Raw genomic sequence first — 25,625 nt, forward strand, 5'->3', positions numbered from 1 at the left:
TCATAGTTTTCATTAAAATCCCGTGGTTTTTTTTTTGAGTAACGCATCTGTGGCATACAGGGTAACTCCTAGGTAAAAACAAATTCCCATCAAATATGGGTCAACAGGTATTTACTACTTCTCACTTCTGTTTCCTAAAGAATAAAGGTATAGCACAGAATTAATTCCCCAAGGACAAACCAAACCCATGCAGGAGCTAAGGCTAGACAATTAGTCTAGTTAAGGCTGGACCATGAACTTCTCATGGAATATCTCACTAAGAGAACTATTCTGAGTAAAAGAGTTAGGTAACATGGTGCCTGGCAGACACACAAAAAGTGCTCATCGAATGGCAGTTAGTGTTAATAAAATTAAAAGTGCAATTAAACTGACATGTAGCTAAACATCAAAACTCTAACTTTAAGAAAATTAATTTCATATTCAAATTTAAAATTTGAATATTAGATATTTAATTTAAATATTCAGTAGGAGTATGTGGAGGTTTCATGAGAGAAGGAAAGACAAAGATGGACACACACACTCAACACTTGGAAAGTCCTGAGCTGTCCATATGACAAAGTCCCTGTGGTTTCTGAAATCACAAACTAACTCCAGAATAAGCCCACCCTAATATTAATAAGCCCACCCCTATGTTGGCCTGCTCCCCAAACAAGGCCACTCCTTCATATATCTTGGAGTATCTCAAAAGACTTCATTTAGAAGACATGTGTAACTATTTTTATTTATTTTATTTGTACTATTTTTGTTAACAGAAGACCATGTTTTTCTTTCTACCACTACACCAATATTCACCTACAAAAGGAGACTCAGAATTCTACAAAATAGAAAATAATCTTTTGATGTGTTCAGATAGGTGGGTATTATTCTAGAAAAAACATAGCATCTAAATGACAGATTGCGACAGCCTTATGTCCTTGGCAGTAAACACAAAACTCAAATAGTCAGTGTCTTTGATGAGAAAGGCACTGCCTCTTGACCTTCTCAAAGTGTGAAGATCTGTCTTCCTTGGGGGGGTTGACTCAGGCCCCAGAGGAATGGCTTCCTTCCTTGAGAAAGTCCTTTCCCTCTCTATGAATGGCATGCATTTCCTTTCAAGGACTCTAAAAGCCAATATATCTTTTGAAAGAGCCGATGAGCTAATGAACTGCAAATGCCTGTACCAAAAGTTCAAAAATATATATAAATCTGTATGAACAACAACAAAAAAATTACCTTCTTTCTCTCTCCTGGAGACACAGCAGCAGAACATTATAACCAGAACAATGATCACAATCAAAAGCAATGACAATGATACTGCAAGTAGAGCTATGGCCCAGGCAGGCAATGATGTACCTGGTTTATCAATACTGTCTATAAGGTAGAAAGGAGAAAAAAATATATTTTAGTGATGCTTGCCACTGTCAAGGGTATGTAATCACTGATTCCGCCACACTATAAATTAGATTATGTTTTCCAACAATGTTGTAACTATTCAGTCTGCTACAGCCAGATGTCAAAGGCCAAGTTCCCTTCGGTGTGCTTAAATATTCAATGCTCTACAGTATTTTCCATTACAGTGTTTATTGCTGCCAATAAATACCAGCCTAGTAACACAGTCCAAGCATTCTCTGGTTAACCCCTCTAAAATTTCTGAGAGGTGAATAAGCTGGGCTGGGCCACGACTCCCTGAGGTTGGAACAGTGGTTTCCATGCTCTGACATCCTTTACTTATTCAAGAAATGCTTATTGACTGGATATAAGCCCAGGACTGGGATTGCTGAATCAAAACTCTAATTTGAAAAGATACATGCACCCTTATGTTCATAGCAGCACTATTTACAATAGCCAAGACGTGGAAGCAACCTAAATGTCCATCAACAGATGAATGGATAAAGAAGATGTGGTACATATACACAATGGAATATTACTCAGCCATAAAAAAGAATGAAATAATGCCATTTGCAGCAACAAGGATCGACCTAGAGATTATCATACTAAGTGAAGTAAGTCAGACAGAGAAAGACAAATATATGATATCACTTACATGTGGAATCTAAAAAAATGATACAAATGAACTTATTTACAAAACGGAAACAGACTCACAGACTTAGAAAACAAACTTATGGTTACCAAAAGGGAAAGGGGATGGGGGAGAGACAAATTGGAGTTTGGGATTAGCAGATACAAACCATTACGTATAGAATGGATAAACAACAAGGTCCTACTGTATAGCACAGGGAACTATATATTCAATATCCTGTCATAAACGGTAATGGAAAAGAATATAAAAATATATATATATATGTATAACCGAATCACTGTGCTGTACCGCAGAAATTAACACAACATTGTAGATCAACTATACTTCAATAAAATAATTTTTTTAAAAAAAGAAGTACTTATTGAGCAGCTACTTCTGGACAAGACTGGAAGGGTGACCTTGGTTCTCATTTCCATGTCCCCACCCACGGAGAGTCAAAAGCCCAGAGGAAATCAGAGCAAACTGAGGAAGAGTCACTCCCAAAGGAACCTAGTGCAAGTCTCCACCCCAGTGCCACCCACACCTCACCTGCAATTCGCTTCTCTTCTAGTAATTGCCCCTCACGTGGCTCTCTGGGAGCCACCTTCCTTAGTGTCTACTTTGCCCTCTTGTTCTATCCAGTAGTCATGGAGGTGGGAGAGAGGAAGGATCAGGTGGGGCAAGGCAAGCAGAAAAATAAAGGAGCTTGGATATCGCTTGCTGCTTATTTTGTTCAAATCTGTACAGAGATTAACGGACATATAACTGAAACTCTCACCTACTCTCACCTGTTTCAAGCTATGGCTCGTCACCAACTTATTTTTAGGAATGGAAACAACTGTGACACTTTTGAAGTTCCTTTCATCTTATTTACATTAATGTGTCTAGTAGTACTTTAACAATGTAAAGGTTTTTTTCCCCCAGAAAGTAATTGCAACGATGATGTGTTCTACAAGTTGTTGATAGCAAAGACATTTTCCTTAAAAAGAGTTTTGACGTACACTACTTTAAATAGGGTGCTGAAATAGTGATTGTGCAAAATACATTGTACTAATTAAGCAAGCTAGAAGTACTAAGAAAATTTGTGATTATTATGTTAATTTCTGGACCAAATAAAAAAGTGCAGTCAAAAAAAAGGGGGGAGGGAGAGCTGGGGAGAGAAGGAAAGAGAGAAGAAAAGCCATTTTGATTTTTCATAGCCATGTCCTAGCTGTAACTTTCTACTACATATCATATGGTTGTCTAAATTCAAATTTAATTTAACTTAAATTATATACAATTAAATACTCAGCACCAGTCACAGTGGCCACATTTCAAGGGCTCAGTTGCCACAGGTGTAGAACCTCACCTTCATCAGGGAGTCCTGTGGGACCAGGCCGCCTAGCCATGGGCTGTGGGAACTGCACGGGTGTCCCAGAGAGCCCTCATCCAGCATTTCACTTCTCCTACCGAACCACGTTGAAGTCAAACCACATTTACGTTGGTCAGCTTAAATGTGAATTGCTATTCAAGAAAGTCTGTCACTCAACCCTGAGTACGTGGGTAGCATCTCAGTGTAAATTTGTGCTATTTTATTAGATGCTAGTCATTAGAAAAATATTAAAACAACAGACTTCCTATGAAGGAAGATAGGGTTTGCTTTTAAATCAACGTCCTTCCCGCACTTTGGAACCAGAGATATAGCTGGAAAATGTCTCTTGGATGTTCTGACTTAGAGTTTTCCTTGAAATCATAGTTTCAAAGTTAAATCCTCAGAATAAGTTGCGGGAATGGTTAGAGATGATCACGAATGCTCTGGTGTCGACATCTGGTTGCTGATTCATGGGCGAGCAAGGATCCCACTGCAGAATAATCCACAGGTTTATCTCAAAGCAAGTGCTAAAATCCAGGGAACTCTGTGTTTTGAAGAACTATGTAATATAGAAAGATATTTGTCTTTTGCCCTTTGTGCAAGGCTTCTCTGCATTACCTACAATGGTTTTTACATTTCCTTCTTTTTTTTAACATATCACATTCGACGCCATCTTAAATGTCTATGAAATTGACCACTGTCAGGTCCATTCTTCTTACACTTCTGCTCCTATCTAAATTAGACTTAGTCCCCACAAGGACCGTGTCTTATTTTCCTTATGCTCCAAGCACCTGGCACATATTGGACACCTTGAACAAATGAATTGATAGATGGATGGATAGATGGATGGATGGACAGATAAAGAGGCTGAATTTCCTTCTGACTCTACATGGAGAAATCTGTACGTCAGGCAGTCAGCTGCCTCTGAGCCAGACCTAGGACTCATCTTTCTCCCATATTAAGATGCTCAGACAAGAATTACAGGACTTTAGAAAAGTCAGAACTAATGCCATCTATCTCCACATCAGTCACCATTTTTCTGAGGTGAGCTGGGACTGATAGAGATAAGAAAAGAGTTACCCTCCAAAAAAGTGAAGGAGGAAGGAACAGGATTATACACTTCCCATGTCCCATAAATGCAGCTTTAGAACAAGCCAGTCCCTAAATTGGGAGATTGGAATTAACATATACACACTCCTGTGTATAAAATAAAGAACAAGAACTTACTGTATAGCACAGGGAGCTATACTCAATATTTTGTAATAATCTACAAGGGAAAATAATCTGAAAAAGAATATATATACATATATATGTATATATATATAACTGAATCACTTTGCTGTACAACTGAAACTAACACAACATGGTAAATCAACTATACTTCAATTTTTAAAAATAAAATATAGTATATGGTCCAAAAACAACAAAACAAGCCAGACCCTTCACATCCAGAGAGTAATACGGCTCATCCCCTTGCTCCACAGAAAACAGAATCCCAAGCATCTCCTGGAATGTTTATTGTGCACACGGATTCAGAGCCCACCTCCCGCGATGCTGAGTCAGGGGTCTGGAATGGTACCCCAGGTGATTCTGAGGCAGGTGGTTGGAGTCACACTTTGAGAATCCCAAAATGCAGCCAAAATGTAAGCACCGCCCAAGCAACCTGCCACATTCCAAGGCACCCCTATATTCTCCCTCTCTCTGATGTGATGATAAAATTATTAAGCCCAGAACTGCATTTAGGATATTCACAAGCAGACCACTCTATGGAAGCTTCCTGACTGACAGAGACCTTTGGGCTTTGTGTCCGTGGAACCAATCAAATCTCATGGCCACCGTGTCCCTGTGCTCCCTTTGGCCTTGGGCTCACTCATTGGTAACAATTCTCACCCCACCAGGCTGTTCAGAGACTCGAGAGATGGGGGTCAAGGTGCAGAACGCTGTAAAGTCCAGCACACGTGTTCAAGATTGCCGTGGTCATTTTAATTCGGTCTGATGAACTCTTTTACAAGCTGAAGTTTGCAAATAATAGGAGCTTTCATAGTAAGGGAGCCAGCTGGGGTTAAACATTAAGGTCTGGCTCAAGATCCAAGAGACAGGCTTGAAATTCTTACTGGAAAAAGTCAACACACTGTTGACCTACTCAGACCCTCTCTGTCAGCGGTGTTTCCTCCCCTGCTGGAGAAAACTCTCAGTGCGCCAGCTTCTGTCATCTGAGTCTTGGCATAACAACTTTCCTCTGATCTTGCACAGAGGCAGCCAGCGATCCCCAGGGAGGGCCTGTTTAAAGGACGGGAGGCCACCTCGCTGGGGTTGGGGACAGAATCAAGAAAGAGAGCGGGTGATATTGTGCCCTGCCTGCCTCTCATGTCCCTTAATTCAACCACCAAGTTCAATGAAGTGATGCTTGCACTCACCTGAAAGCCCCAGACTCTCACCAAAATGGCAGCCACAGGGCTCATTCTTTGCTTCCACTGGGGGTCAAATTTCCCACCGAGCTTCCTACCTAAGAAAGACTTAAACCCTCTACTCCAGGGGAGCCCACAGAAAAGTGTGAGGTGTGCACTGTGAAGAGATGTAATTTAGGATTGGAGCTACACAGAAGAACCTCCCTTACTTTAATAATAACTTTTAATTTATCATATAGCACTTACATATATGTGCACACACACATATATATCATGGGTATTTTTGTTTAGCATGAGGCTAATTTTTAAATGAGCACCTTTACAGTGGGTTGAAAGAAAAAGAAACAATAGTCATATATTGATAAAGCAAAAATCGTGACAGTGGACAGAAAACAGAATCTTGGAATGATCTCATCCATGACCCAACTCCTTCGTCATGCAAATAAGACACTCAGGATAAAGACTCGGTAAAAGGGTCAAGGGCGCTCAGAGCAGGGAAGCCCCAGGGGCTCTCACTCATGTCTTTCTACTCTGCCATGTTGGGTCTCCAATCTGGAAGAATCCTTCTGGGGAAGTTACAGCCCACGTCTTAAAGGAAACAGGGAATCTAGCTGGACGCCAAGCCTTACTGAAGGGTGTGGGTGTGATGATTCAAGGTGAATGGCAGATCTGCAGGCGAGAATAGGTATACTATACCTGAGAACTCACAAATAGTGACTAAGGAAGATTATCTCCAAGGTCAACACAGCTCGCCTTCCTCCCTACGTTCCTTCACACAACTACATGCACGTGAGGGCTGCATGACTGGATTTACTGTGTGATTTTAATCTCAGCTCCGAGATTGTCTTTTTCCCATCTGTGAAGACAAGGAAAATAGTGTTTCCCAGATGCTCTCATAGGAATGCTCAGAGTTTTAAAAGGGCACATAGAATTTCTCAAAACCAACTGGATGACTACAAATGTCACCACCAGCATGGGCAAAGCATGTTCCTGACTACAAGGGACACAGGAGATCTCTGAATCCATAAAATAAATGATAACCAGAGCTCACTCTCCTGTCTTGTGGGCTCTGGGACGGGGACTGTCCTAAGTGCTCTCGGTGTTTTAACCCACTTACTTCTCACAATAACAACTACCCAATAAGGTAGGGATTATTACTATCTCAGTTTCCCAGATGAGAAAACTGAGGCACAGAGAGGTTGTCACTTGCATAAAGTCACACAGCAAGTAAGTAGGCAAGCTGGGGGTTGAGTCCAGGCTGTCTGGTGTCCAAGTCTGAATAGTAGCACCTGATGAGGCTGGGTCAGGAGGCGGGGCCTTGGAGAGTTTCCATTTCAGTAGCCCCTAATCCTGACTGCTCAGTAATTTGGGAGCTTTTTATTTAAATGCCAATTCCCAGACTCCACACAGACCAAGTAAGTCAGAACCTCTGGGGTGGGGCCTGAGAATCAGCACATGTGTTAAAGCTCCCTTGACAGGCAGCCAAGGAGAGGGAACGCCTGCCCTATGCTCCTCCCCACCTCGTTTTACGGGCAAGAAAACTGAGCCTCGAAGGCCAGTGACTTGCCCAACATCACACAGCTAGTGCCAGAGTTCCCACCAGGACGGTCACTCCCACCACTCTTGTCTGCTCGTGAAATGACCACATCCCACGAAACTCAGATCATACCAGGAATCACTACAGTCTACAAGGTGCTCATGTGTCTGAAAAATATGGCTTCACTTTCACAGTTCACAGCCTACACACTTGTAAGTATGTAGAGAAAACAATCCAGACGGTCAGACAGAGGACTGAGGGACCTTGGCTCATGGCAGGCATGATGGGGGCCTTCACCTTCTAGCTGTATGTACGTCTGTGATGCTTAAAGTCTGTATTACCTCTATAATGGAGAAAATAGATTTTTTTAAAAAAACATTAGCCTGCGACCTTTCAATATGCTTTTCTTTAAAGAATCAATGTGTGTAATACAACCTTTTGGCTTGAACTCACTAGACTTCCTAAGCTGCCAGTGTTATTCTTCTTTCAAGGACTTGAAAGGATTATTCCGGAAATGAACACATATTCCTTGCACTTTTAGGAATGAGTGGCAGGACTGATGCTTTTGTCTGATTCCTGAAGAAGCTTGAACAAGCACAGCCTCGTGCATCTTCAGCTCTCTGTAAACGTGGCTTTGCTTCTACAAGCCAGCTCTCCCGGCCGAGGCAGTAACGAGGCCTTCAGACACTAAAACCTGCATAAAACACACAACGGCGCAGCCAGCCACCAGCTGCTCTGGATCTTGATGAAGAATTTAGAAACAAATTACCCTTCTCCAAATGAGTCCAATAAAGTCAGACTCATTGCAACACACCCCTAACTTGCTCTCCTCTGTGAAACTGTCGTGACTCCAGCTGCCGTAATTAAGGCCGCTCACTTCACTGGTCCCGGGCTAAGAAGAAATCAGCCGAATTAAACCCCATCACGGGAAACCGAATGTCCCTTGCCCTTCCCCTATAAAAGAGAAGCTTTGCAGGCGAGCTAATATCCAAATCCATTTCTGTGAGGCATCATCATAGACCAGAGCTCTTCGCTGCATTATTACCTTGTTAAGGTGTGTGGTTTAAACAAATTCATTCCATTTGGTGCTAATGGAACTTTTTTCAATCTTCCCTTTCAAAGCCTGGACCATACTTTGTCATATTTAAATTGCTTAAAAGCAAACTGGGTTGGCTCCTTGGAGAGCTGGCTGATTCCAGGCTGGAACAAGGGAAAGGTGAAGAAAGTTCGGAACATCTTAGTGAGCCAAGAGGAAGGAGATATGGGGATATATGTATACATATAGCTGATTCACTTTGTTATACAGCAGAAACTAACACACCATTGTAAAGCAATTATACTCCAATAAAGATGTTAAAAACAAAACACAAAAAACTAAGAGGGACACATCGGAAGGACAGCAGAGCCAGCCGGAAGGGATTCCCACTGGCCGAATCTGGAGGAATCTGAGCGTCGCAATGAGTAACGATGGAAATAAATCATAATGTATTGGATAAAAATGCGTCCGTACTAAAACTGTAAAATTTTTTTTAAAAAAGAAAGAAAGAAAAGGAAGAAAAGAAATGCCTCTTCTTTACAGAAGAATGCCAAACTAATAAATATAGAAAAATGATGGAACCAGAAAAATCACTCTTTTACAACCACTATAGAAATAAGTGATTCAGGCAACGACTTATCCATGAATGCAAATGTTATTATGTGAAAGATTGTCAAGAAACAAGATATTCACACAGTATTTGTAGATCGTATATTAATTATAAAGGCCAAAAAGTTACCTTTACAATGGAGAAATCTGGGGGACACCACCTTACCCAAATGATCAAACTTATTACCAATAATAGAGAAAATTGGCATCACATGCCCACATGACATTACCCATGTCTTGCCAAAAATATTTAACCAAAATCAAAGTACTTTGGGAAAATTCAGACAAATCCATATTGAAGGGTATCTTGCAAAAATGGTCTGGATCCTTCAAAGATGTTTATATCGGGAAAGACAAAAAGTGGGGGAACCACTGGACGTTAAAGGAGACAGAAGAAGATCTGACAGCCAGAGGCAATGCATGGCCTTTATCTGGATACTGGTTTGGGGGGAAAAAAATCTAGAAAGGACAGTTGGGGAAATTTGAATATGGACTGAATATTGTATAATAGTATTGTATCAATGTTAAATTTCCTGACTGCCAACTACATTGGGGCTATGTAGAATGGCCTTGTTCTTATTATACACATGCTGGGGTATTTAGGGGTAAAATGTCATAAAATCTCCAACTAAATCTCAAATGGTAAAGAAAGGAAGAAAGGAAGGAAGGAAGGGAGGAAGGAGGAAGGAAAGAAAGAAATTTTAAAAGGAGTGAGGGAAAGATGGAGGAAGGAAGGAAGAAAGGAAGGAAAGAAGGGAGGGAGAGAGGAAGGGAAAGAAAAGTGAAGAGAGAGAAGCAAACATGAGAAAATGTTAACATCTGTTGTATCTAAGTGAAGATACATTGGTATTCATTGTACTATTCTTGCACCAACTTTTCTAAAGGTTTTTTAATTGTCCAAAATAATAAGAAAGCAAGTTAGGTTTGAATTCTGGCTTCATCTTCATATACAGTCTTGGTAGGAAATAAGCTAAAATCCTTTGAATTTAATAAGCTGAAATAAGTTAACCTCGACTTAAAACCAAAGAAAATATAGATTTCTGTGTCCTTTACCCTCAAAAACACTGATATTCCCCAGAACCAGGTCAAAGCGCTGGCAGTCTGAGTCCCCATTCCTAATGGCAACAACCAGCTGGAGCTTGTACAGCTGCTCCGTGTCGATGGAGATGCTGTTTGGTTCCCAGCAGGCCCCTGCACTCTGTCTTCTACCTGACACGTGGATTCACTCACGCTTTAATTTCTGTTGTCTGCCTGGTCTCTGGAGACATCTGAGTTGGAGACAAGGGCCAGACATCAGGAGTGCAAGCTTGTGATGGTACTGCATTGGGGATCAATCTCTGCAGTGCAAAGCTCAGGATGACTGGTGCTAACCACAGCTTAGGCTCTAAATGGCTTTTTACAGGTTCACAGAGACATCATCTGTTAGGCAGTGGATTGTCTATCCCCAAAATTCATTTGTTAAAATACTAACTCCTAGTGCCTCAGAATGTGACCTTATTTGGAAACAGGGTTGTTGCAGATGGAATTTAGTTAAGATGAGGTCATAGGGTGGCCCCTGATCCAATATGACTGGGGTCCTTATTAAAAAAAGGAAATATGGACACGAGCCACACATACACGGAGAACATCATGGGAAGATGAAGGCAGAGATCAGGTGATGCAGGGTCTACAAGCCAAGGGACACCAAAGATTGCCAGCCAACCACCAGAAGCTGGGGGAGAGGCTTGGAACAGATTGGTCCTCAGAAGGAACCAACACTGCCCACACCTTGACCTTGGACTCTTAGACGCCACAGCTGTGAGAGAAACCATGTCTGTTGTTTAAATCCCCAGTCTGAGGTTACGGCAGCCCCAGGACACTCGCAAACCTTCCAGGGCCGCTCACAGAGGGAGGGCAGAGTGGACGGGCGAGCAGATTCTGGAGACACACTGGCGAGGCCACCTCTGCCGTCTACTATAAACGTGGGCAAGTTCCAAACAATGTGTCTCTGTCGCCTCATCTTTACATCAGGAATAATAACAGCATCCACTCATAAGAAAGTTGTGTAATTTGGTTAATATTTGAGAACTGCTTAAAACAGTGTCTCTAAAGAGTAGATATATGTACACGTATAACTGATTCACTTTGCTGTACAGCAGAAACTAACACAACATTTTAAATCAAGTATACTTCGATAAAAATTTTTTTAAAAATAAAGTGAAACACTGAGTTGGGAAAAAAAAAAAACATGCATCTTTACTTAATAAGAGCTATGTAGTACTGTTTTTTATTTTTATTATTGTTATTATTAATCTTGCTATGGCTGTAACTTTATTCCAAACTTTGGAAGATCTAAGTAGAAGTGTTTTCATAGTGGGAAGAGTTTTGGACCAAGGGAGAAGTTCCTCCTGGCTTCGGGATCCCTCTGTGCCATCAGCATAAGACCTGGAACGGAGTGTAGTCCTTTTCTGGGCCTCCCTTTCTTTCCTCTTCTGTAAAATGAAGGCATGAAACTCAGCCCTGGCCCCTGTGCTTTCTAGTTGGCCCAAGTGACCTCCGAGGTCAAGCAGGCTCAGAGGCCCCATGAAGGTGTGGTCAGAGTTTGGCGTTTGCCCCGGACCCTACAACAGAATTTCTTCGGGATCTAAACTTTAAACTTATGTCATTTTGTGAAGTTAAAAAAAAAAAAAAAAAAAACATACACCTGGTACTTTGAGATACACTGTGAATTTGCTGGGTAAAAAAATGAACCCTCCTAATCCCACTAAGATTGGAAGGAATCCTTGAGAACGTGCATGACCTCCTCAGATACTGAAAGAGCTCACTTCCTTGGCCCAGGGGATGGGATCAGACAGGAACAATGAGTGAAAGCTAGAGAAAAACATTGAATTCAAGTATTTACATCTGAACTTGATGCTATTTTATAAGTAATTGTCAAGATTCTCAATGGTTTCCATATGTAAGTAGAAAAGAGAGAGGCACTTGAAGACGGAATTTTAAAAGTGAAATTACAAGGTCATGAAGCTGACACAAGTCATTTGTCTCCATTACCATCCCTACCTGAGATCAAGATCACCGTGAGATTCTCCTGGGCATCACTGATTAAGCAGCACAACATACAAAACGTAAAGCATGCAATAATAATCCACTTTGTATAAAGCAAAACGTCTTCACTTACCCAAGGGAGGCTGAACCACAGTAAGATTTACAGTTACCGACTCGTGGACGTGCAGCCCCTTCATCTCAGCCACACATGTCACAGTGCCATTGCCCTGCGGCGTCAGAGCCAGAACGCTCACTGCGCTTTGAAGGTCCTCAGGCTCCAGGACGGAGTAATAGCTCGAATGGCTCACGGGAACCCCGATCTCCCAGGAAAGACGTGGGAGTGGGGTCCAGCCCAATGCGCGGCAAGTCACATTACAAGGCTTATCCTCCATGACTACTAGACTGCCTTCAGGAATGAACAACTGCCCCATAACTAAAGAAGAAAAGAAAAATGTTTGGAAGGAATGATCACGCTTCTCAGTGATAGATGTTTTTAAAATTCTCCTTCAGATCACATTGCATGAACACTATCTTCCAGAGCGCAAATTGACTGTGTCTGTATCTGGAAACCTTAACTCAGGTTTGATCTGTGTATTTAATTTATACCTGTCAGGTTCACAGAAGAAGGGGAGGTGGCTCACGAGAAAACATAGATTCCAGAGAAAATGAATAACTAAAAATCAGGATCCAAGGGAATATAAATTACATGGGAAAGAGAGGGCGGATGTGCCCACCATGGAGGGCTACACAAGCTCTGCAGTGGAGTTGCAAACTTGCCCTGGGCTGCCCTAGGAGCCAAAGCAAAAAGGGAAACAACCTGTACATTCTTTTCATTGTAAGGAGAACACATCTCAAAGTTTCATGGGAAGCAAGTCTCTCCTGGCCTTTGGTCAGTCAGATTCATTTTATTTTTGAGTCACATTTTTAAGGATAATTTCCTATGATATTGCCTTAAAATATTTTTCTAGGTACAAATTAAATAAAAATCTAATCTAATATAATTATAGAAATAACTACCTTAAATTGTTTCAGAATATATTACTTAGATCAATTATTTTAAAGTTTTTAGTAAAGACCCGCTTGCATATGCCAGGGTTCACACTGTAAATGACCCATCTGAAAATAGCACTTGTATTGCTAGTATTACTAAAATAACCTGAGTATTGGCCCAGGTAAAAACACAGCGTTAGTGAACTGTATAGACAGTGAAACATTCAGATTAAAATACCCTAAAACTCCCTGCCATGTAATATAATGGAAAGAACACTGGACGAAGAATCAAAAGATCTGTTCTCGATCTTGGCTTTCCCACAAAATTGCCATCACCTTGGGTAAGTCACTGAAATGTTCAGGCTCTCTGTTTACTGCCTGCTGAACAAGATGATTTAACAAGATCAGTGGTTTTCAAACATTTTGGTTTCAGTAACTTTTATACTCTTAAACACCACTGAGAACTCCAAAGACCTTTGATTTACGTGGGTTCTATCAATATTTTCCATATTTGAAATAAGAATTAAATATTTGCTTATTTTTTTCCAACATTTGTTTTAAAATAACATTAATAACCTATTACCTGTTAATATGGATTAACATATTTTTATGAAAAATATCTTTATTTTTAACCCAAAATAAATTAGATGACATTGTTTTCTATTTATGCAAACCTCTTTAACATCTGGCTGGATTCTCATATCTGCTTCTGCCTTCATTCTGTTGCGATATATTGCCTTCTTTGGAGTATATGAAGAAAATCTGACTTCACACGGATATATGGTTGGGATGGTGAGGAAGCTTTTCAGATAATCATGGATATTCTTTGATACTACTGATACATCAAAACTTGACAAGTAGTGGTTGCCTAAAGGTTAGTTACACTGTGGAAACTGAAACCGTATTAAGGAACTTTCATGCTGTTACATTAGAATCCATTGCTCTAGTTGGCACTTTGGATGGATCTTTTACCCTTGTATGATTTTGTATCATTTTACATCAGTCATTTGGAAAATGCCGGTCCACTGAGTTATGCAGACCTTCCCAATGTACAGTGGGAAAATCCCTGTACACTCATGACAATGAGTGAGAAAGGCAACTAGAATCTTAGTATTACCATGGAAACAGTCATGACCACAGAGACCACCCTGAAAGAATCTAGGGGTTGCCTGGGAGTTTCCAAACTAGACTGAGCTGGATCAGCTCTGAAAGCTCTTCTTACTCCGAAATGTTAATTTCCAGTTTTTACTTTCTTGAATAATGTCTTGGAGCAAGTAAATCACCTTAGCTATTTCAAGGATTACTGTAAATGCAGCAGTGAGAAGGGAACAGATTTGTCCCGTCAGACTACAGAATTTTGTGTTTATTCTTTTTAGTTCATTCATTGTTTCATTGACTGAGAGGTTTAAGATGACAGAAACTGGGGGTAGAGGGGTGGTATTGCTTCAGTTAGTAACAGTTGATCTTGAACTCAAGTCTTAGCTTAGTGGCCTTCAAAACACAAGAGGTCTAGAGTTTGGTGTGTGATTAATTGGTGTATGGGCAAAAATACAGCAATCTGAAGCATTTCCTTTCTCAATATTTGTGATCCACCTTTTCCCACTGGCTTTCACAAAGGTCATCCAGTGGCATGACAAGCACTTTACACAGGGTGATGGCTAGAATATTCATGTAGATTTTGGATGACTCAACATGGAGTTATGTAATTTCTCTTTCTTTTCCTTGTGGATACACGGGAAGGAAAAAAACAAACTTTAGAAAATTCACTTTCAAAATAAACTGGATGCTTCCTCTTTTTTCATGGTCCTTTTCCCTCGAAGAGACCCTGTTGCCCAGAGAACTTTTGTTTCTCTAAGAGCAAAGTGCCATTCAGCCCAGTGCAACCAGGGTAAATGGATGGAGTTCTGTCTTGATCTATGGGTTCCTTCCACGTGACCTTGGGGAAGACTTTAACTTCCCTAGATTCTTGCTCTTCCATCTGTGTTAAAACCAAAAGCTACAGTAATTACCAACATATAAAAATGCATGTTAGGGGTATTCAGACAACTTCATAGATGCATCTTGGGAAAGATGCTATAAAACCACATGGATTTATGAATCTGATATGCCATAAGCATAGCAATAATAAGTCATGCCTTTAACCCTGTTTCCTTGATCCAGGGGTGCCCTCCTCCTCTCTTGCTTCCTCATTTTGTCTGTTATCTACAGACCTTCAAGGCACATCTCGTAAGCACCTGCTCCGTGGAGTCATGCTAGAAGCCTTCACTAAGTCTCTCATCTCCCTTCCCAATTTGAACCTTACCTTGTCTCCCTCTCATTGCACTTGCCAGCATCCACATTGCACCACTGTTATTCATGCACTTGCATTATCTACTCTTCTTGTAAGATTCTTGAGGGCAGGACTGTGTCTTATTGCATTCACCTTGGGTCCCCCTTAAATGCCTAACACAATGGCATGCTCCTACTGGGAATGCAACAAATAATAGCAAATGACTTTATGGGCATTTATATGAACCAGGTGCTGTTCTAAAGGCTTTATATAGACCTACTCATTTGATCCCACAAATGCCCTATGATGAGCAAACTAGGACACAAGGTCATTAAGTAACATGTCCAAGGTCACACAGTTAGTCAGTGATAAAGCTGGAACTTGAACCTGGCAGTCAGGCTCCCACGTCTGTGCTATTTACCACTAGACCTCTCTGCCCCACCAGCTTCATTTGCAGTAACTTGAAACAGACAGGGCTTTGGAGTCTTCAAACCATCCTCAGTCATTTTTCCATCCGATCCTCAGAGTAAACCTGTGATGTGGGCAGGGGAGCCTTATCCTCACTTTAAAGATAAAGAAATTGAGCCATTTCAGGAGTCACCAAGGTAGGTAACTGATGAAAACAAAACCAGAACCCATATCTTTGGTTCCTTGTCCTGTGTTCTTTCCTTTATACCACAAATTATTAGAATAATAATTTGGTCATGCAAACTAAGCCAATAATCCAGGTAGCTTCACAGAATCACTTATTTAGAGAATATCATTGTGCCCCTAATTAAACCACACAAAATTAAAGACACATAGAAGTAAAGATATAACAATTTGACTAAATTAAAAAATGCAAATAGAAATAGGTAGACATGTAACTCCACCAAACGTTATCAAATTTGATTTGATAGCAATATGAATATAGACCAAATCATTGGAAATTTCTCCTAAACAAACTAATAAACAGGCATAAGAAAAAATTTCAAAGACACAATGTAGTCTGTTAAAAGAAATGCTGCCATAGAAATCAGGAACTCTAAAAGCTCCAATGCATCTACAAATAGTACATAATTACACTTTTAAGGAATGCAAAATGATTAAACTTTGATAAAGATGTTTTGAATTCTTGTATCCTTTTATTTTTTTCACTAAGTAGCATAATCTTCAGCACCTGAAAATTACCTTTGATCCCACAACTGCCCTATGATGAAAATGAATAAATGATAAAAGGAAAAATAAGTTATCCATTATTATAAATTTTGTTTACTCTTTTATTTTCTCTAAAAGACTTGATAGGGCTTAGTGAACACACACCTTTGATTATAAGAACCACTGGGGGCAGTAAGAGTAATAGATTAGGGAAATTCAGCTGGAAAGAGGAAAAAGTTAAAGCATGATTCAAAGTTGATAAATGATGTCAGGCAAAGAAATAGAGTCAAGTATATGAAAAACTAGAAAAAGGGCAATGATCGTCAACTCTCTCTCTCTCTAAATCAAAGACAAGTGACCGCAACTGGCCCCAGAATTACGGGATGTACTTCCAGAAAAGTTATTAGTACTGAAATTGGTCAGATGAAAAAGTGATAAAAGCTGTCTTTGATAGTCTTAATAAAAGAAAAAGGAAAGGAAAGGGAAAGGAAGGAAAAGGAAGAGGAAAGGGAGAGAAGCAGAAAGAAAGAAAGTAGCAAGACAGTCAGTGAGGATGGGAGGAGAGAAATAAACACATAAAAACAACAAACACTAGTCAGTTCAGAATAGTTCTAAGCATAGTACCAACTGAAGGCGAGTCCACATATGAAAGAAGGAAGGAAGGCCAGGAAGAAGGGAGAGGGGGAGGGAGCGTGGTGATAAGTAACAAAATATCCATCAGTTCAGAATAATTCTAAGCATAGCACCAACTGAAGGTAGACCCTATATGCCCCCATATATGACATGAACTTCAGAAGGTCCCTTTCAGCCCCCTGACATTTAACCCAGTGAACTCCAAATGCTCCCATTGGAGTCACCTGCATACACACCTTGGACAGAAAGAAAGGCGGATCCATCCCGGTCACTGTTCTGGAGGCTGCATTTGATTTGCCCCGTATCATTGAGTTGTACGTTGTAGATTATCATCTCAGAGATGAAGTTACCGCCCTCTTCATAACTCGCGGAGGTGAAGCGGTTGTTGGTGATGATGGGCTCTGTGGGCGTGATGCTCAGAACCACCGTGCCCTTCAGAGCCCACATGATGAGCTTCCAGCCCCGCGAGATGGTGCAGTTGAAGCGAGCCTCCGAGCCCTTCAGCGCCGTGACGTTCTTGGGACCCTCTATGATTTCATTGCCGGATCCACAAGCTAAAAGACAACCAATTTTTCGAGGTGGTGAGGGGATGACTACAGAAGTCAACTGTGCAATGTAGCACTTCTGTGTACCAGTTGTGACCACTGGGTGACCATCCCATGGCTCAGATTCCATGTCCTACTGGTCTCAACAACAGGTCTCCCAGTAGCTCAGGAGCTTCCAGTGGACAGGAAGCCACGTCCATGCCTGCCTTTCCATGGCCCTCCCCCCACTCCACAGTCCACAGAACTCCCAGCGGGGTTGGGACTGGAGGGAGAAATGTCCCTCCTCCACCTCCTGCGGGATGTTACCTTAAGTATCTGACCCCAGCCTGTCCAGAGAGCCACCACTAGCCTAGCTCTGCGACTTCAGGCAAGTTTTTCAGCCTCACCATGAAGTGAGAATTTTCCTTCCCGTGAAGTGGGAAGGACATGTGATTTCCACCTCAGAGGAGATCCCAAGGCTCAAAGGGGGAAGTGGAAAGAAGCTTCTCTTTGCATAGAGGGTGGAGACCCCAGGTTGCCGTGATCATGGTCCACCGCACACCCCCTGCACCCTTAGGACGGAACTGTCACTAATACCACACCCCTCTTCCTAAGGACAAGAAGAGATACGTGGGGGAGACACAGAGAGGGAAAACACATAGAAGGATGTAGGAGAGTGGGATCCCTCAAGGAGAACTCTGTGGGGAAGTAAAGGATGCAGGAGAGTGAGATCCCTCAATGACAACACTGGGGGGATGCATTTGGCAGCCTTGTAGAGAGTCTTAGAGCATCTAGTGTTGTGTTTAAAACTCCAGCTGGTGGGCAGGTAGTTCTAGAGCATAATACTGTGAACTCCAGAGTCCTGCCTCACTGGGCATGTTGTCACACTTCTCCTTGACCACTCCCCTCACTGCAAAACAGGGACACTAGTACTGAAACCCAGTAGAATGCTATGGGGCCTTCCCAGGGACAGACCCTCCCCTCCCCTATCCCCTCTGCCTCTTGTTTGTAGAAAAACTTTAACCTCTTAGACCTTCCCTGAGTTCCAAATGGCAAATTTAACCAGAGAAGTGAGAAAATGCAGAAAAAAAGGAAAACAGTCAAACAAGACAAAATAATAATAGTTTAGCCATAAAACAAAGTCAAGGACACTTAGTTCCTCCTCCAGGGCTATAGATAATATCCTGAGCCATATTCTTGAGTTGTTTTGCAGATACTGAAACCCCCACCAGGTGAAAGAAGTTAAGTGCATGCTGACCACAAGCACATAGACTCCAGACCGGTTGGAACCAGAAGGCTGATGATGTTAACTCCTGAAATACTACCCTGTTATCTCCCCACTAACCGACCAGAAGAATGTCCATGAGCTGTTCATGAACCCCATGACCCCCTCCCTCACACTGCCTTTTAAAGCCCTTCCCTGAAAGCTAACAGGGAGTCTGGGTCTTTTGAGCATTAGCTGCCTGTTTTCCTTGTTTGGTGCTTGGAATAAATGCTGCACCTTCCTTCACCACAACCTCATGTCAGTAGACTGGCTTGGCTGTGTGTTGCGCAAGTGGACCCAAGGTTGGTTAAAAGTACCACAGCAACTAGTTTTAAGAACCAAATGAGACGATCCACATAAAGCCCCTAACATGACCCTCAAGCACTCAGTAAGCAGTCACTACTATGTGACTTACAAGACAAACCAAGAAAATCATAGAGGAAAGTAAAATGTTTCCTTCAGACTTCTCACAACATTCTACCTTTTGCTCACCAGATGCACTCTGACGCTGGTTTTAACTGGAATGACAACTCCTAACTGGCCTTCCCCATGGAGGGCATCAAGACCTCTCCAGCTCATGGGAACTCAGTCAGAAACACTCAAGACGGAGTGTGTTCTGCTCCTGAAGAACTCAAGAAATCTTTCGGCCATTTAGGACTGATTTTCTTATCACCCCAGAAGAGCGAATTGGTGGTCAGAGTTTTCCTAGACTTTCCCATGTTTGTAATAATAATTCAAAGTAGAACTTGCAGAGCAATTGATAATCTCCAAGATTTCTCATCTGTTACCTCTTACGTTTTAATGCTGAGGAAATCAAGACCAGCAACATCTCAGGACTTGTGACCACAGTGGTGGGGCTGAGACACAAACTCAGCCCTTCCCACTCTGAATTTTCCCTCTTTCCCACTCTTTGCCCTCTGATCTCACTCAGAGTTTATAGTAAAAAGACCCCCCAACAGCCCACACTCTTGGTTTCTTCTCAGCCACACCTGCCACCATCAGTAAGACTACATGTTCCAGGGACTTCCCTGGCGGTCCAGTGGTTAAGACTTCACCTTCCAATGCAGGGGGTACAGGTTCGATCCCTGGTTGGGAGCTAAGATCCCACATGCCTCATGGACAAAAAAACCAAAACATAAAACAGAAGCAATATTGTCACAAATTCAATAAAGACTTTAAAAACGGTCCACATCAAAAAAATCTTTAAAATAATGAAGACTACATGTTTCTATCACCTTCCAGAGCTATATGAACCCTGCGGGTCCACCAGGCAGCCCCCATCCACACTGGGTGCCCCCAAATAACTGCAGCCCCTCTTTCCTTCCAATCTTATAAGGTCAAGTTGTAAGGCAGGTTCTAAAAGAATCTAATTACCACCTGAAAGATTTCTGGGAAGGAACCTCCCCACCAGACACGCATTAACACATTGACGCTCACCTGAGTACCCAGAATGCACTTCAGGGATGATGCCCATGGCAGGGCCAGGTCAATGGGAGAGAATGGGGTGTACAGGCAGCGTCCTTGAGGCCCGCAGGACTGGGTCAACTAGGAGATCCCAGGCTCCAAAGAGGCAGAACTGAGAGAAGGTCAGAATTAACTAGGACTAATCCTGTTTGGGGGTAAACATGATCACTATTCTTTGTTTTGCCTCTGGGCATGACAGAAAGAGAGAGAAAGTATGACCCTAAATAACCCCTCATATTGGGTATTCTCCCTTACCCTTGGGCACATCTTTCTGATCCAAGGATCCCTCTGATCTGGGATTTTTAAAAAAAGGGAAAAAGCCTGAAGAAGGGAAGTCAGAAATGATTCCCCAGGGAAGCCACAGCCTCTGTGCCAACTTGGCTCTTTCCACGAGCCCTGAATTGCATCTTAAAAAAAACTCAAAGGAAAGAAACAGCCAAATCTACACCCCGAGGAAAAAAAAGACGAGACGTGTCCTCATACTCCACACTGTGATAACAACATCTTTCCCAACTCAGACTCGGGTCCATGGGAGTAGGTTGAACACAGCCCACGGGTCTGGGTGCTGGGAGCACAGGGGCGGTGAGACCCAGGCTTGCCCGGCCAGCTGCTCCGTCCAGGCCGCTCCAACAGGATAAGCAAAGCATCTGAAACCCTGGTTCTATCACTTCCCGGTGCCGGGTAAGTTATTCACTCCAAAACACTGTTCACTCCAAGCCAGTCTTTAAATTCCCTGCAGACTGCACATGGGAGCAAGAATGCACCAGGTACAGACCTTACTGTGTAGCTCTGGAGGTGGGAGTTTGGGAGGGACCTGGACCAAATGGAAACTCTTCCACTTTGAACTTGGCCTTTAAATTAAACAGGCGGCATCAAATCCTAATCACTAAACTCCCCTGACATCGTTGCCTGCGATCCTTGCTACCACCGTGAGTAAACTCCCATCCAGCTCTGCCTTGTGACTCAGAAGCTCTATTTCTGGTAACGTGAGGCCCTGGAATCTCACTGCTCCCTCACCTGCATCCTATCAGCTGCGGTGTGTGTAACTTGCCCCACACAGGACAAATATGAGAAAATTGTAAATAAGGCCTTTCATCAAACAGTCCGCTTTCCCCTTTGCTCTCCCTTTCCCTTTGTAGAGCAAAGGGCCAAACCAGGGGCAGAGCCATGGGAACGATCAATGTCCCCGCACCCACCTCGGCCACCAGCTATGGTGATCACCCAACACCGGGTCCTCCCTTGCAGGAGATGATCCACTTGCAAGATGCTCATTCATGCCAACACCCTCCAATTCCAAATCCAGGGCTTCAGCCCTGCCCCCCCTTACTTTCCTCCTGCCTTGCAAATCCTGCTCCACCAGGCCTCTCCATGTAAATGACTGGCTGCCACCCAGGATAGAGAAGCTTCTCTTCTACTCATTGTGCCCGAACAGCTGCAGAACTGAAATCACTCACACCGTAGCATATGGGCCAGCTGCCTGGCCCCTCTCAGTCCTCTGCAGATAGATCCTAAACATAAGTACCATTCTTCTGCAACTGCTTCTTCGCTCCTTGGAGTAGCAGCCGGGTGTCTCCTTTGCGTGTGGGGCACAGAGGGTCTGCAACAACTAACCCCTCTACTCTTCCACTTACCTCTTCTCCAGCTTCCCTCCTGCACCTGTAGACCCCTCACCTGCTCCCATCTCTTACTTAACATTGGAAATGAACAGACAAGCAGACAATTAAAAGCAGAAGGGAGAAAGGGAAATAAAGCAGAGGGCAGTAGAAGGGAAGTGCCCAGGTAAGACAGCTCCGATGGAGAAAATGGGAGTCAAAACACATCGGGGTCTGGGAGCATCAGGAGGAAACTGGAAAGTGAGGGAGGGGGTCCCGAGGTGTATCAGAGCTGCCCCCCATGTCCCGCTGACCATAGCAGGAGGTCCCATCATCACCGCTGTGCCACCACCATCACCCAAGACTGCTTTCCACGTGGCAGCCAGACGGGTCTTCTCAACATGCCTATGTGACCAGGTACCCTTTCCAACCTCCCACCACCACACCCCAGATTTTGTTTAAAATATTTCCATCCTTTAGGATACAGACCAGATCACCCTTAACACTATCATATCTTAAGACCCTTCTTAGTCTCACATCAACATCTTCTCTAACTTCATTTTGCCCCAAACTCCGCCCTCTGCCCACCAGACCATCTTCTATTTATCCAACTCACCAAGTCTTTCTGGCCCCAGGGCCTTTGCACAGGCAGTGACTGCCTGAAGAACTAGTCTCGCTTACTCCTCAGCTCCCAGCCAAGTCGTCTCCTCCTCAGGAAGCCTTCCCAGACCACCCTATGCAGGTCAAATGATCCATAACATGCTTTCGAATCAGTGAAGCAATTGTCATGGTGGTGATTTTGTATTGATTTTTCTATCAATTGATGTCTAAGCTCTTTGTTAGCAGAGACTGTGCCTGGTTTTGCTCACCCCAGTGCCTGCACCTAAATGGCACGTAAGAGGCTCCCAGTGAATATTCACCAAGTGAACAAATAACCCATCACGCTAGGAGAAAGGTGGACAGGCGAGGGTTGGCAGGAGTCCTCTGGGGACACGTGGAGGTTGTCCTCAGCTATTCAAAGCCATTGGAGGTGTCTCTACCCAACGCTTTCCAAGATGAAGCATCCTAGGAGTTCAGGCTTTTGCAATGGACCCCATCCCCTAGGGGGCTCTAGGATTACCCATAATCCTCTCCCCTCCTGAAATAGCTATCTCTAGACCTCAACCCAAGCCACCCCTGCCTTCAAAACAATACTTCAGGAAAAATAGCTCAGAAAAATTGTAGACGCAGAGTTCATCAGTTTCCCGCTAAGCCGCCGGAAGAGACTTTTGCCACCGTGGCTGAGATAGCCACGTTGGCGCCATATCCCTAAAATGTGTGCTGAGCCTGGTTTGTTAACCCCATGAGTCCCTACACAAGCAGGGAAAATGTTTTCCTCTCCACCCTATAAACAAATGCATATCAAGCACCTACTAAACGCTTAGCACCATATACTACAAGGCACGGGCTTCCAAACATCTTTGCCCCTAAATACACGTTAACACCCACCACAGCCTGGTTCCCTTGGCTTAATGTGTAAACACACCCAAAACCAAAATTTGTAAAACAGTCCTGACTGCACATCACACACTCTGATCATTCCTATGCTATTTTATTCTGTTTGATTTTTTCAAGCTGTCGTGGACGGAGTTAAAAAAAAGAAAAAATAAACTGTTATCTAGCCATCTGAAACAGAGTTTATAGGTGTGTAAAATATAAAGCAAGCAAAACTTATCTACACAACTAAAAGTCAGAACTATGGTCACTTTGGGGGAGGGGGAGGGGCTGAAGGAAGCATTTGTGAAGTGTTTTTGGCCCCATCGTTGACACACAAAGGTGCTCAGTTTGTAAAATTTCATCAAGCTGTACCTTTATGACTTGTGCACTTTTCTGTATGTATATTATTCTTCAATACAGCACCTTAAAATCCCTGCAGTAGGGGGCTTCCCTGGTGGCGCAGTGGTTGAGAATCTGCCTGCCAATGCAGGGGACACAGGTTCGAGCCCTGGTCTGGGAAGATCCCACATGCCGCGGAGCGACTAGGCCCGTGAGCCACAATTACTGAACCTGCGCGTCTGGAGCCTGTGCTCTGCAACAAGAGAGGCCACGATAGTGAGAGGCCCACGCACCACGATGAAGAGTGGCCCCCGCTTGCCACAACTAGAGAAAGCCCTCGTGCAGAAACGAAGACCCAACACAGCCAAAAATAAATTAATTAATTTAAAAAAAAAAACGCAAATGAGTTAAAAAAAAAAAAACTGTCACAAGTAAAATTAAAAGAAAAAAATGGAAGTTTAAAAAAAAAAAATCCCTGCAGTAAGAATACCCTGAGGACTTTAAAACCTAGCTACGAAAACAAGACAAACACACCAGAAGCCATAGAAATCAAGACAAGACATAGTCAAAAGAAAGCTGGTGTACAAACTCCTGTTCCCCTAACCACCCCGGGGTCTGCACACTCCATCTCCTGCAACGCAGAATCTGATCCAGAGACCCTGGCCTGGGACAGCTGGAATCTATTCCGACTGATACTCTGGGAAAGTTCCAGGATGAGGAGGAGCTGTGGGGAGGACTGGGGGGTCTCACAGGCAATGGGTCCCTCACTCTGTCAACAACGGGAGCTGGGGCTATCACCCAGAAAACTGCAAGGTCAGGAAGGCTTCAGGGAGGAGGTGATGCCCAAGTCAGGTCTTCTTTGAAGACCAGGTAGAAATGGAAGGGGAGAATATCCAGGCGGGGGAATGGGATGCTTCAACAAGAGCAATGACCTTGGGAAGGTACCCAAGCAAGGACTCGGATGAGGAGGGTTGGTGGGCTCCTGTGCACCTGAAGGACCCTTCCGGAGTGAGGCCGACGCAGCAGGAAACGGAGGAGGTGGGGGAGGGGGGGACCCAACAGGAAGAGCCTAAGGCAGAATCTGCTGGCAGCCACGCGCCCCCGTGGCCTCCTCCAAGTCCCTTCCGCGCACTGCAGGTGGATGCCCGGGATCACGCCAGCCAGCTCCGTGGTCCCTACCTGCCAGCCCAGCCAGGACGACCAGCGCGGCCAGGATGTCTCGGTAGCTGCCCGCATCTCGCATGCTCCTCCACACCTGGGAAAGCAAAGCAGGCAGGTCACAGCCTGTCTCCATTCAGAGGCGCATGGGGACCCTCCCAGCTCGTGTGTTTCCCTGGAGAGATACGTCAGCGTGGCCAGTGGCACCTGCCTCATCTTGGAACTTGTTAGAAAAGCAAATTCTCGGGCCCAGCCCAGACCTGCTGGATTAGAAGCTTTGGGGGGCACGCTCAGAAATCTGCCTAATGTTCAACATGGGACCGATTCCTGTACGTGCTCACGTGTGAGAATCAGTGTATTCAACGACCTTGCTCCCAAGCCCATGTATAAGTCGTGGGAAGCACGTGCTATACCATGACCACAGAATCACTAACCAGAGGGTCAGAGTGTGGACTTACTGCTACTCACTTCAATCAGGATGCTTTAATCATTGAGAAAAAAAATCCTACTCACAGCAGGTGTATATTAGCAAGAGGGAAGACAGACAGCAAAAGGAAGGACTAGATCATAAGCTTATTAGGTGGTAAGAGGCATGGAGACAAATAAAAGAGAGCAGTGTGTGTGAGGGGATGTGTGTTTGGTGGGCTGGCTGGTGCTTCGAATGCAGAGGTCAGAGAAAGGCTCCCAAGAAGATGCCCAGTGAACAGGGAAGGCGGTGAGGCGACTGGCACATGGGTAGGTACAGAAGAGCTTCCCAGGCAAAACAGCAGGTGCAAAGACCCTGGGGTGGGACCGTGCCTGGCACGTTTGGGGAA

General features: G+C 43.5%; 1 protein-coding gene across 11 annotated transcripts in view; it reads right to left on the reverse strand.

The window, feature by feature from the left end:
* The window catches only part of IGSF5 (immunoglobulin superfamily member 5), a 56,083-nt gene that overhangs the window by 27,393 nt on the left and 3,065 nt on the right, over positions 1-25,625 (reverse strand). For 8 of the 11 annotated variants that reach the window (XM_082393824.1, XM_082393822.1, XM_082393821.1 and 5 more), the window contains 4 exons: positions 24,832-24,907; positions 17,230-17,547; positions 12,098-12,397; positions 1,213-1,350 (listed from right to left, as the gene is read on the reverse strand). In XM_082393824.1, coding sequence (XP_082249950.1) covers positions 1,213-1,350; positions 12,098-12,397; positions 17,230-17,547; positions 24,832-24,895 — 820 coding nt within the window. In that variant the 5' untranslated portion in view covers positions 24,896-24,907. Of the gene's footprint in view, positions 1-1,212; positions 1,351-12,097; positions 12,398-17,229; positions 17,548-20,218; positions 21,071-24,831; positions 24,908-25,625 lie in introns of those variants that run through there. The other 3 variants (XM_082393823.1, XM_082393817.1, XM_082393816.1) reach the window with 3 other exon arrangements.

Source organism: Balaenoptera borealis, assembly GCF_965194805.1.
Source record: "Balaenoptera borealis genome assembly, chromosome: 5".
Lineage (NCBI taxonomy): Eukaryota > Metazoa > Chordata > Mammalia > Artiodactyla > Balaenopteridae > Balaenoptera > Balaenoptera borealis.